The sequence below is a fragment of the Balaenoptera physalus genome, assembly GCF_965194825.1.
Source record: "Balaenoptera physalus genome assembly, chromosome: 1".
Taxonomy (NCBI): domain Eukaryota; kingdom Metazoa; phylum Chordata; class Mammalia; order Artiodactyla; family Balaenopteridae; genus Balaenoptera; species Balaenoptera physalus.
In genome coordinates, this window is record NC_138882.1 from 23304311 (window position 1) to 23318011 (window position 13701).

Below are 13701 nucleotides of genomic sequence, written 5' to 3' on the forward strand. Positions count from 1 at the left end.
GGGAATAAAACAAAAGGGGGAAAATCTTCAAAGCGCTACCCTGAACTTCCTGTGTGATGTCCTTCCAAGCACTGTTTCTGACCAGGTCTCATGTGGTATTCCAGAAGAGCATCAGTTATACTGCGTATCTAAGTCATAGAGGAAACTCTTTTTAAGCTGGTTTAGATTCCAAATGTATACAAATGAAGTCACTTTAATCCTATAAATACTTCTTAATTTATTTTTAAAAAATTGTGCTGTTAACCCTTTTACGGGGCAACAAGCCATGTGAAAAGTACAAAACTTTTTGTCAAATGTAATATTGAGAGTGCTTTTGACATAGTTCACTGGTTTATCATCTGGATCAGTATATACTGCGCAACGGGCAAGGCTAGAATCCATGAACCAAGCTGCAAAGATCTCAAGCTAAATAAGGCGGAAAGATTTGGAGAAACAAAAGAAGGAAATTCTTTCCTATCCAATGTATACTCTTCAGACTAATGCACTCTTTCTATCAAGCCTTCTAAACTGTTAAATAAAGTTTTCCAAACAAGCATTTAAACTTCATTACACAGAAGAGCAACAAGAATGGATCCTGCCCGACAAAAGGCAGGAGGGAGAAAATTATATATACTGAGTTCAATGGGTAAGCCTGAATGTAGCACAGTTCTTCACAACCGATGGGGGGATAATTCAACATGGTGTCCAACAACGTTCTAACGACGTGCTTCATCTCAACTGGTTACTATGAAGCAAGGTGTAAATGTTTGGCCCCAGTCGGGCTTCAGAAATGGTTCTTTTTTCATGACGAGCATGTCTGTCCAGCTATCAATCATGTTTGTTTGCACCAAATCCCAAGCCATTAAAATACGACTAATTTTAAGTTAAACAGAAGTCGTCTGCTCCAAATTCGCCATCAACTATCCATGCTACTGCATTCCTCTGAATGAAGACAAGATGAAATGTGTATTGGGGGAAAAGAGGAAGAAGAGGGGAGGGGGAGAAAAAAGTTACCAGTTAGAAAGTTTTAAAATCAGCATCATGACATTACAAAATATCGTAACATTAGAAAACAATCACATCAAGGCAAATTCTTGATACTTTCATCATTATTGTTAAAACTGTGTCCACATCACATCTTAGGCTATATATTACAGTCTAAACTCAGGATTATTTTGAATATTGGTGAATCCAAGAGAATAATCATATTGGAATCTCATACTTTAAAAATGAACCTTGAAATACTTATGCAGAATAGAAAAATCTTTATGGTAGTTTACAATAGAAGAGAATAAAGAAGATCTGGCACCCCAAGGTAAACTGTGCATTATAACTATGTATTTAATTCTCCTTTCAGTGGCTCAGTTTGAAATTCTGCAATATCACCCTACTCTTCTGTGTGTGGGGGGGAGGGGTAATGTGTCAACAGCTCTACCGATACAAATTCACACACTCTACAATGCATCCATTTAAAGTGGACGATTCAATAGGTATTAGTGTATTCACAGGATTGTACAACCATCATGACCATCAATTTTAGAATACTTTCATCCCCATTAGCAGGTGTAAGCAAACCCTCACCCCCAATCCTAGACAACTACTAGCCTACTTTCCCTATGGATTAGCCTATTCCGGACCATTGCATATAAATGGAACCACAGTAGGTGCTCTTTTGTGTCTGGCTTGTTTCACTTAGCATATTGTTTTCAAAGTTCATCCATGTTGTAGCATGCATTAGTACTCGATCCTATTCTATTTTATACAGTCCTCAAAAAAAAAAATGCAGTATGGAACTTTACTGTTATAATAAAAGGTCAGCAATTCTTTTTGAAATTAAGTAAAATATTTTAACTTGAATGACTTATAGTATCTTAGGGTATCATGATTTTTGAATGTCATTTCCTTAGCTTCATCTGTATTTTTCTAAAACGTCTATTCCAAACAGGTATTAATTAGAAAAAAAAGTTTTCAAGGGGTGGAAAAAGAACCCAGAAGATGCCTGCATAAAAGGCATTAACCAAATTTCTAGTTATACAGAAGCTGTTTTCCTATTTTAGGTATAAATGAAATTTTAGGGCTATACCTATGTTGCAAAGCACAACTGAAAATTGCTGAATTAGACCCAGTTCTTACAATTGGGCCAAGTTTGGCTCACCCACAATAATGAGTATCCACAATAGTTAAGTTACCAAATAGCAGTGTAACTTTTGTTTCACAGTAGTGGAAGCATAAACATACCCTTAAAGGTATGTCTAAAATAAATCCACCTACAAGGTAAATCTGTTACTATATACCTAATGTTTTCCTGCTTCTTCAAATCAAATATGTTTATTTGAAGAAATAACTTCCAAAATGACTACTAAAATTTGAAAAGCACATATAATCTCAGTTATACATCTCTAAAACATCTAAGAGAGTGGGGCTTGAAACCTAAAGAAGGACAACAACGAACAGTAGGAGATGAACAAGATTTTTGGTTTTAGCTGATTTCACAGAGGAATGTTGGAATGTCATGTAGTGATGTACAAATACAAAAAGGTCCTTGAAGGTTCTGAATAACTGAACAGTAATTCTCAAAGTTTTTGACCTGTGTGCTCTTCATGCTTTTTACTCTCATCTTTGGCTGTACATCCTCACCGACCAGTGAGATCTGGTCAAGTCTTTTACAGTTTGTACCACAAAGACAAAAGCACAAGAAAATATGCTTTTAAACCACACATGCTACCCTGACAACCCTCCTCCTCTAATAATAACTTAACTGAGAACGGTTGGTCATCTTTCTTACTAAAACATTTAGGTGGGACACTGTGTACAAAAAAATCTGTTTATCTGTTTCTAGGTAAATTACTTCTTTCTAAGCAAACTAAATATTTTTGCTCTCGTTATCTCCTCTCTCTAGTACCAATATCTTGCTCAATTAAGCTATGTCCTTAACTGTTAAGCTTTTAGGCTTTGGGCTTTCTTCAAGTATCTGAAAGTAGTGGAAAAAACCTTTCAGACCTAGATCTGAAGACCTGGCAGCTCTCAACAAGTTAACTAGTCTTGCCATGCTTCAGTTTTTACATCCACAGAAATGAGGATAAAAACACTTCTCTACTTCTCTTACAGGGCTATGAAGATGTTACACAAGACAGTGTATATAAAGGGCCTAACAGGCTGCCTGGCACATAGGTACATGATAAATTTTAGTTCCCTTCTTTTTCTCTATTGGTATTAACAGATATTTATTTTTAAGGGTAAAACCATAATCAAGATCATTCTAAAGTTGTTCAAATTTCATATACTAGCTATTTTTCATGGGTATGAAAGTATAAAATACTTCTTGCTTGATGAAGCAAGATTTTCAATAAAATTTTGAAAGTGGCAATACTAACTGGATGTAAATGAGGTGGCACATCCCAGCTTATTCTCCCCACTGTCACCAATAAAACAAACAAAAAAAATACTGCTGTGTCTTAGATTAATTAAACTTCTGCGGAGTGAGATATAGTGTACAATCTCTAAATGAGGGGAAAAAATCGATTGTATCCTACACTTTAAATAAAGTGCCACTTAAAAATGCTACAACTTTATGATAAGCAGGGCAACGTTTCATCTGGAGAAAACACAGGGATACTGTGTGATGGTTACCTTCAATATTCTGGTGGTCTATAAAAGGCGCTGGTCCCCATATTCTAACGGTGCCGTCATCTGAGGCGCTGGCCATCATGGATGGGATCTGTGGGTTCCAGCTCACACAGTTTACGGTACGTGTGTGCCCCGTCAGCTCCGCGATTGGCAGTTCACTACGTTTGTGCCAGATGTAAACCTTGTGATCTGAATAAACAGTAATTCAGAGAAAAGTCAGGGAGTTGTTACATATTAACAAAACCAACTGATTTTAAATTTACTGCTCATTACACATAGAACGTATAACTTATTAGAACTTGAAAGGACAACAAAAACAATGAATAATTTAACAAATTACCTTTTGAAAAAAGCCATTTTAATAAAATACATTTTTCCCTGTTACAGATGACTGACTAGCTTGCAAGTCACCACAAAATCTATCTGTAATATTCTGTAATACATAATATATAATCACAGTCAAGATCTTTGAATATAAACAAATCTAGGATAGAGACAGATTCTATGGAAATGAGAGGTGACAGAAAAGCAATGTATCCAAATTCAAATATAGCAATTATAATAGCTAAATATTGAGTGCTTATAATGTACTAAGTATGCTATTTAATCTTCACCACCATCATGAGGTGGGCACTATGCTTATCCCCTTTATGGATGGCGACTGAAGAACTGCAAGTTTAAGCAATCTGCTCATGGTTAACAGCCGGTAAATGGTGAAACTGGGGTTGAAATCCAGGAGGCCCTGCTCAAGAGTTTACTTGTGAGGCTAGACAGCATAATAATATGACTTTGTAGTAGTCTATTTGTAATCTCATGAAGTGACCATAAAAAACAAAAACCCTGACAACTTTGTGATAAACTAATCTTCAAAAACAAACAAAGCAAAACAAAACAACGGACTAGTACAGAGTAGAAGTTCAGAGTACGGGCTGTAGAGTCAGACTACCCAGTCCACACGCTCTCTGCATCACTGACCAGCCGTGTAACTTTGGGCACATTACCCACTCTTTGCAACTCCTCTGTAAATGGGGATCTGTACTTACCTCATCATGTTATGAGGATAAAGTAAGTCTGTACATGAAGAAGTGTTCTGAACAGAGTCTAGCACGTAGTAAACACCATGTATTACCACAAAGAGTTAACGAAATAGAAGTGATGGCTTTTCAGCAGAAGGTAGAATCCCAGGGTAAATTAGAAAAGCGTCCTATCTGAAGATCTGTCAATCAACTATGTGATCAATGTGGGACCTTTCAGTGGATGTGCTGCCAACTGAGGAAACTTCAGAGTGGTGAAAAGGTAATAAACTTGTGGTAAAAAAAAAACATGCCCTGGTTTCAACTTATAAAGATAAAAAGTTGGAACTGTTTCTGAACATTTTTTTGAGTATGTGAAGCAAAAGCTAAAAGGCACTCACTGAAGTACTGAATTTATCTTTCCTAGAGGGTACTTATTGTTCAATCATTTCTGAAAATAATTTTCTTGCAATAAAATAAAATTAGCAAAAGGAAAAAAAAAAAAAAGCCCAGACTAGCTATGTTTCCCCTTGGACAGAGCAAGTCCACAAAGAAAGATTACAGGCTTGAAAAGTGTGAATGCAACTGAAATCTGCCTACATTTGGATTTGTGAACACATACCCGAGGAGGATATTTGCTGAACAATCAGCAAAAATTAAGATGTGAAGTAGTCAAGGTCAGAATGACAGGCTTTATGATCAAGCTCTGCTTACTGTACCAGTTTAGGGAATCCAGTGCCTATGCAGAGGTAAAAAATAAGTTTTTCTATATATTTCCAGCACAATGAAAAGGCTGGAGTAATGGCATAACTTTTAGGGGGAAAGGTTTCCTAATTGCTCTATTTTATACTGACATTCATATATTTGGGGATTTGGAAGGTTCTTGGAATATATTTGACAATAAATGACAAATGGATTACTGTGGTCATCTTGGGAGATAATATAGTTGCTATATCCAGTTGGTGTTGAAAACACTTTTAGAACCATTCTAAACCACCTGAATCATGAGAATGCTAATCTCTTTCCATCATAGTTATGTTTCATTTTATCCCTAAGCAGAATATAATGTGTGGCTTAATTACATTATTCATCAGGCTTAATTCTAAAGTTAGTTTGGGCTTAAAAAAAAAAAGATTGGCATCACTAGGGATAATGGTAGCAACACATATTTTTAAAGCACTTCTAGGTTACATAGTGTTTTTAGAAAGAGCTATAGGGGATTGTGAGGCATAATTAAGAGGCAAAAAACCCACCAGGAGCAGGATTAAATAGAGCAAGGGGAAAGAGATCTTTGGGTAGGAAGAGCTAAAAAGCAGGCAGAAGGCTTAATATGTTTAAGGTCGTATCAAATTAGAAGCCAATGGAGAACCTAGAAAAAAATAACATGATTAAACTAACAGATAAAAAAGATTTTCTGACGGGGAAAGAAGTGAACTCCCAATCGTTACCCAGCAAACCACTCTTCTCAATCTTATCTGACTGATTTTTGTGGGGAAAAGAAAGAAAAGATAAATCCATATGCTTCATGTTAAAATCTAAATCCCTATATGTCTCTTTGTCTTAATCCTTAAATACACCTTATACACAAAGGAAAAACTCATGTGTCACTTTGTGACCCTCTTAGCTACTGAGATCAGTTTTTTGTCAAGAAAGGGATAATAGAAACATCTTACACAGTAATTGAACATTACCAGGTGTTTACCAACATAATCCAGTTCCTTGGTCTACCTTGGAAAACTAGATTCAGTTTTTTAAAAAAATGACTTAAATAATTTGCTTCTATAGTACTAGAACAGTATAGTGGCTACTCAAGAAAATGTGTTGAATGAAAATTTTCAATAATTTGCCATTATTTATGTTTCTATCACCTTAAAACGTATACCAACTTTTAATACTGCCTCACTTATTTGTGCTTGCATATTTTAAACAATTTCTATTTTAAATCAGACTGACTAGTTTAGGCACATGCCTGCCTGCAATACCGATGTTATCAGACCAGAGAATAAGTTTATTCAAAAAGGTAGTAGACACAATTCTATAATTTCAGCTTCTCTGAGACCATAAGAACCCTAAATTATTTTCTTTGGTCACTAAAGAAACACTGAAGATCTAACTATAGTCAATTTTGTCCAAGATCAGGTAAAACATAATTAACCTTGATCTTTAAGATACTACTAACATGTGAAAACCATCAGTCTCATGAAAAAAAAGTCGGGGCTTCCCTGGTGGCGCAGTGGTTAAGAATCCGCCTGTCAATGCAGGGGACACGGGTTCGAGCCCTGGTCCAGGAAGATCCCACATGCCACGGAGCAACTAAGCCCGTGCGCCGCAACTACTGAGCCCACACGCCTAGAGCCTGTGCTCCACAACAAGAGAAGCCAACACAACGAGAAGCCCATGCACTGCAATGAAGAGGAGCCCCCACTAGCTGCAACTAGAGAAAGCCCGTGCGCAGCAACGAAGACCCAACGCCAAAAAATAAACAAATAAATAAAATAAATCTATTAAAAAAAAGTCAACATAAGAGAGAATAAAGATTTAACTAAATCTTGATTTGACACATGCACCAAACACACCTCCACACAGCCAAAATAGGCACTATTAATTTGTGACAACAGGAGGACTCAAATCATTCCAAGAAAAGGAAATTAACAGTGCACTGGATAAACAGCTCATACAATTTTTGATTTAACATCTTGAATTTGTTTGGAGACATGACTATGTTCACAAGTTGAGAGAATTATAGAACTTTCAGTCCATCAATATATGTGAACCAACAGAGACACAATTTACCTTCACTGCCACTAGCGATGAAGTCTTCATTATGGCCTCCAAAACATGAATGAATTGTATAAAACCCTTGTGTAACACCTTGATACTTTCTTACTAAAACTCTGTCTTGCAAGTCCCATAAATGAACTCCCTGTAAGCAAAAGAGAATTTAGGTATTTATTCTAACCCAACTCAAAAGAATTTTAAAAAGTTACCTGTGACTATCCCTTTGCCTGATGAACATTTTCATTTTCTATTTATGCGAAATGCCAACTGAAAAATTTCTAGTTGACTCTACAAACTTAAGGATCAAACTCATGCAGTAAAATTTAAGAATTCACAGAAATACTTGTTTATATATACTAAAAATCACAATAAACTTTAACTAAGCTAAATTTTTCTGAGAATTATGTTAATAAACTCACCTGAGTTGCTACATTTAACAAAGCTAATCGGCCATTCTTTGAAATAGTAAAAGACATAATGGGATGATCTTCTTGTACTCTGTAACCAAAAAATAATTTGTCAAAAGAAACATACTAAGAATCAAGACATTCAAATTATCAAAATACAAAATGTTCTAGCTTAAATATCACAAATTTTGTCTGTAATCACTATTATATACAATATTTCAATAAAGAAAAAGAATCTGAGTTAATAATTACTAAGTACCACCTGACTATCCACCCAAATTACCAATCAAACCAAAACCAAAAACATAATAAAAACTCTTCTTCTGAAGAAGCAAGTTCCACTACACTTTTATTTTAATATAAATCAGATAACTGTTGTTTAATGGATACAAAATATAGTTACATGTTCCTATCTGTAAGGTCCTCGAAGTTATATCCCCGAATTCGCTGGTGTGTATCTGATGCCAAAACAGTCTTCCCGTCACTCAAGCACCAAAGGCATTGCACTCTCACCCCTTCCCAGGAGTCAAGGAGATTACCATCTAAATCCTGAGGAGAAAATTACTATTAACTCCATTACTGAACAGCACTCAGAAAGCAAACAAAACTAAAAGAATCTCTTAGCATATCTTTTTGTAATGTTTGTCTTTTCCTGAGACTGATCTCAACCTAATTGTTCCATAAGTGTTTTTAATCATCAGAATTTGAATATAGGTCAAATTTCATTACAACAATACCTAAGGGGGAAGGGGAGAATCTTAGTAAATCTACCTTCCCTTCAATAACCTACCATGCATAGATAACTACAATAAATACAAAGAAAGAAAGAATCCTTAAGTTTTAAGGTCTCACAACTTTTGGAAAAGAATTCAAACATTCCTTTAAAATTCACTATACTGGGACTTGTCCTATAATATTCACAAGTTGTGATATGGAAAACGATTACTAAAACATTAATTATAACTTTATAGGACTTAGAAATCTGTTATGACATTTTTTAAAAAGTCACCAAATTTGTAACGTGCTGAGCAAAGCTCTTAGGATCATTATCTTATTGAACATTCAAAGTTCTGAGAGGCATTCCCATTCCCATTTTACAGATTAGGGAACTACCAAAGTCCTGTATCCTGAAGGTTTAAACACTGTATGGGATGGCAAAGTCAGCAGAAACATATACGCGTCTTGAACACAGGGAATTAAGAACTAATGGCTTAAATGCTAAAATGTACAGCATGGTGACTATAGTTAATAATACTGTATTGCATATGTGAAAGCTGCTAAAAGTAAATATTAAAAATCCTCATCATAACAAAAAAAATTTTTTGTAACTATGTATGGTGATGGATGTTAGCTAAACTTATTATGGTAATCATTGTGTAATACATACAAATACTGAATCATTATGTTGTATACTTGAAACTAATATAATGTTATATGTCAATTAGATCAATCAATCAATGCAGTACAGTATTAGCCCATGGAGAGAAAGTCCAGAAATAAAATGCTTAAATTAGTATATTACAATGGTATTGACCACTTGAAATAACTTTTTAAAAGAATTGGAAAATCATGGGTATATCAATAAACAGTGTTGGGACACCTGGAAAAAAAACAAACAAAAAAAGAAAGAAATGGCTTACAACCATGCTGAGATAACATGACACTAGATTCCACGAGTCTAGCAGCCAGCTTAGTGAAACTGATAATCTATAGTGGCTACATAAAAGTCTTTATGATAAATGACCTACACTGAATGATTTGATGGGATTTATTATCTTATTTTAGTTTTAAAAATCTAGAAGGGCCTACTAGAACCATGCTAGGTAGTGATATGAGATGTGGAATCTAGATACAGAGTAATGACACGGGATTTGTATCACAGTTTACCTTGTCATAAGACTTTTTACCTATTAATTTTTTATTATCCCAACACTCCAAGATTAACAGGGCAGGTAATGATTAGAAGATACCTCAAATAAAGCCCACAAAGTTTCCTGGTAACACTCATCATCACTTTTATTCCTCAAATATTTAAAGACAGTCTCCTCATGAAATTCAGCATTTTTTTTTTGGATACAAAAAAATCCAAAGGGCTAAAAAACCCCAAAGAAATTAAATACTAAACCTTTTTGTCCCTATACATTAGAAACTTATTTATAAGAACAAAATGTTTAGTAGGACAATTTTTTTAATGTTTTACTAAACTCAAAGCCTATATTTCGTAAAGCACTTGAAATGGTTAAAAAAAAAAAAAGAAATCCACAGAAAGTTCTATTGGACAGTGCTTTTCTAGAAAGATGGCAAAGTAGGTCTTCATATAGTATATTTTATAAAAGATATCAAGTCAAATGAATTCTTTATTTTTACAAAACAAAGTCCGCTTTTAAATAAGCAAACATTTGAAAGAGGGCACTAAATACTCACACACTGATAGAACTGCCCACGCTGACCTCCAGTCACAAAGCGTTTCCCATCTGGATTCCAAGCCACACTTGTTAAACTGTCTTCATGAGACTGGCTCATTTTTGTCCTTAGCTCTCCCGTCTACAAGGAAATAAAACTGTGGATGAGATCTTCAAGATACTCTTCTAAAGGAAATGTACAAAGAAAAAAAAAAAAAAAAGATAGTAACTGGGATATCTGGTTAGTTTAATACTTCTGATTAGAGAAATAAACTGTTTAAATTGCCCTCATAGAAAGAGACTATAGCACTCAGAAGAGAAATTAAGGACTTGAAGGAAAACTCAGGAGTCAAACAATGCCTGGCGTATGTGATCCAAAGAAGAGATATGAGATAAACTCCAACAGAACTCTTGTCTTAAATCAATTACATTCATAAATTAAAACATGTAATTTTTCCCAAGTAAGATAATGAAATGCCCAGTACTACATACCTATTCCTTCTGAGTTTCCACTTCTCCTTAGTTCACAGTTCTTTATAAATTTTATTCTAAAATTGCAGTTCATGCAATTAGGAACTCCTTAAGAACATGATTAATAGGCAGAAAAACTATGCCCTTAAACTAGGCCAAGAGTGTAGGCAAACTAAATTATGTTAAACTTCATATTCAAGATGCTCAAAATGTAGTAGGGAAAATGGGAAGAGAAAAACAAAAATTATTTTTCTGATATACGACTTTATTTCAGTTAAAAGTAACAGAAAAGAATGAAGAACTTTTGTACTGTTTTAGCACAGTCATTTTAAAGCATTCCCAACTAAGCAAGACTATTTAGTTGGTTACAACCCTCAGATATCCTCCTGTTATTTTTTCTAAGTTATCCAACTTAGAAGGTAGACACATACCATTTAATTTAGTCTTGATTCCGTTTTGTTCATGGATTAGAAACAGGATCTGAGAGATAATAGCTGCCCTTGGTATAATAAAAAGTACATGGGCATAATTTTCCTGTGATAAATGGGTAATCAAAAGTAAAAAAAAAAAGGTGCATGATCAGGAAATGGGGCCAAGTAATAAAAGCAAAGAGGGCACAAAAATCAGAATGTCTTCCTTACACTGAAAAAGAAAAAAAAAAATTGGCCATCTTAAATCCTTCCCCCATATTGTTAACTGCTCTCAAGTCACTATTTTTTGGGGTTGCTCGATATAAACAGGTAAAAAAATAAAAGTTTAGAAACACAAATACACGTGCAACAGCTAAATCCTCAGCATTTTCTATTCACAAATGTGTTAATACACTAAGTTCTGAAGGCAGAAATGGTCTTTTTCTGTTATGCTCAGGACCGTGAGTGTATGAGGCCATTACAGGTATCCCCTGCTTTTCGAAAGTTCACTTTCCGCCAAGTGGCTTTTATGAAGACCTACATTTTTACCTGTTTTTGCTAACCAAAAGACATCTGAAGAGGATTTTTGCTTTTACAAAAAAAGTCCGTGAAAAGCGAAAATAGTGTTCAGTGTTTTGCAATGAGTTGTCACAGAGGCAGCACACACCCTGAAGAGTGAGAGTGGCATCGCTAAGCTCCTTCCCAGGAACTACTCTCAGCATCTCAGCATCAAGCTGCCATGGCTTTGAACTATGTAAGCATCTGTGCTTTATCTTGATTTACTTTGTGCATCCATTAGTAAGATGTGTCCTAAGGTAACTGCTTCTCCACTTTACGCCAGGGGTCCCCAACCCTGGGCTGCGCACAAGTACCGGTCCCTGGCCTGTTAGGAACGGGGCCGCACAGCAGGAGGGGAGCGGCGGGAGAGCGAGGGAAGCTTTGTCTGCTGCTCCCCGTGGCTCGCATTACCGCCTGAACCATCCCCTTCCCCTACCCGCCCCAGTCCGTGGAAAAACTGTCTTCCATGAAACCGGTCCCCTGGTGCCAAAAAGGTTGGGGACCGCTGCTTTACGCCATTTCAGCTTATGAAAACATTCCACAGGAATACTCTACTTTCAGGTAGCAGGGGAAACCTGTAATTAGGAATCTACCTAAGAACACAAAGGAGCAATCTGAAAACTGACTTAAAAGGACCACTCTTTTAGAACAAGTCTATGTAACGTAATGCACAGTAAAACAGTTAAGCTAGAACATAGTTTTAACTGTCCAGAAATTCAAAATTGACTCAAAGGAAGACTACACAGGCACTATAAATTGAGTCTCTATTATAGGATTATGACTATGTACCTCTCCTCCCTTTGAGGGGGGAAAAAAAACTTTAATGGAAAAAAAATTGTCTTTTAGGTCAGATTCACTTCAAGCCTGTTTAATTGAGAAGCCATCCAATCTATTCTGTGCTTTGCCACCCCCCAAGCCCAATCAGAAATACAACACTGATTCAACACCGGTTTGATAAAAATGGCATAAAGACATTTTGGGAACAACTGAGGATTTTTAAATTATGAAATGAATATTAGACATTAGAGAATTAAAGTTAATGTTCTTAGATAAGATAATGGCATTTGATTACGTAGGAGAATGTTATGTTTTAGGCGATACGTGCTTAAGTATTAAGGAGTAAAATATCATCTTAATTTACTTCCAGATGTTTTGGGTATGGATATATAGATATAAGTACGTACGTCTGTATGCACGCATGTATGTGTGTACACACAGTATGTAACAAGATGTCAGCAACACCTGTTGAATCCAGGGTGGCCGGCACACAGGCCATCCCTGTCATCACTGTGCTCATCTCGCAACCTTTCTCAGTGTTTGGAAATTTTCTTAATAAAAAGCTGGGTTGAAATAGAAATCTTACTGTAGAATTAGATTTATGGCACATCATCTTCAGGTACATCTTAGTATTCATCTGTCCTCTATACCATCTTATTGTTTGAGTCATTTCTATGGAGCTCTATCTTCACTCTCTTGATAAAAATCAACTTACTTATAGGTCCTCAAACTCAAAACCATACCCCATCAACTTACACTTTTACACCCAAACCCACAGCCTGAACTATTCCCTTGCCTAGAGGTTAAAAAACCAAAGAACAGGACTTCCCTGGTGGTCCAGTGGTTAAGATTCAGTGCTTCCACTGCAGGGGGCAGGGGTTCGATCCCTAGTCAGGGAACTAAGATCCCGCATGCCGCACAGCGCGGCAAAAAAAAAAAGAAAAAAAAAAACCCAGAAATGTCTGTTATTAAAAAAACAAAACAAAAAAAACCCAAAACAACCCTCCCCCCGCAAAATCACCTAACCAGTCACCTTATAGAAGTTTAAAAAATAATTTTAAATGATAACTACAAGGTTTCCAAAATAAGAGTCTGTAGATAATGGAGTGAACTTAGTGCTGAATTTTTCTAAAATGGGACCCTAGATAAAGTGTTCAAGTTTTCATTTAGAATCCGTAATAAAACCCTTAATAATAAGTACTGAAAACATAATTTAAATTTACTAAACGAGATTGGAACATTAAATATAGGCAAGGAGATGGTGCAATTGCCATCAGAA

At 35.7% G+C, this 13701-nt stretch overlaps 1 protein-coding gene across 3 annotated transcripts in view; it reads right to left on the reverse strand.

The window, feature by feature from the left end:
• Positions 1-202: 202 nt before the first annotated feature.
• Positions 203-13701, reverse strand: part of WDR26 (WD repeat domain 26) — a 38217-nt gene continuing 24718 nt past the window's right edge. For 2 of the 3 annotated variants that reach the window (XM_082426732.1, XM_082426731.1), the window contains exons 9-14: positions 10229-10348; positions 8208-8353; positions 7817-7895; positions 7413-7542; positions 3610-3795; positions 203-921 (exon numbers count right to left, since the gene is read on the reverse strand). In XM_082426732.1, the coding sequence (XP_082282858.1) occupies positions 896-921; positions 3610-3795; positions 7413-7542; positions 7817-7895; positions 8208-8353; positions 10229-10348 (687 nt within the window). In that variant the 3' untranslated portion in view covers positions 203-895. Of the gene's footprint in view, positions 922-3609; positions 3796-7412; positions 7543-7816; positions 7896-8207; positions 8354-10228; positions 10349-13701 lie in introns of those variants that run through there. The other variant, XM_082426733.1, reaches the window with a different exon arrangement.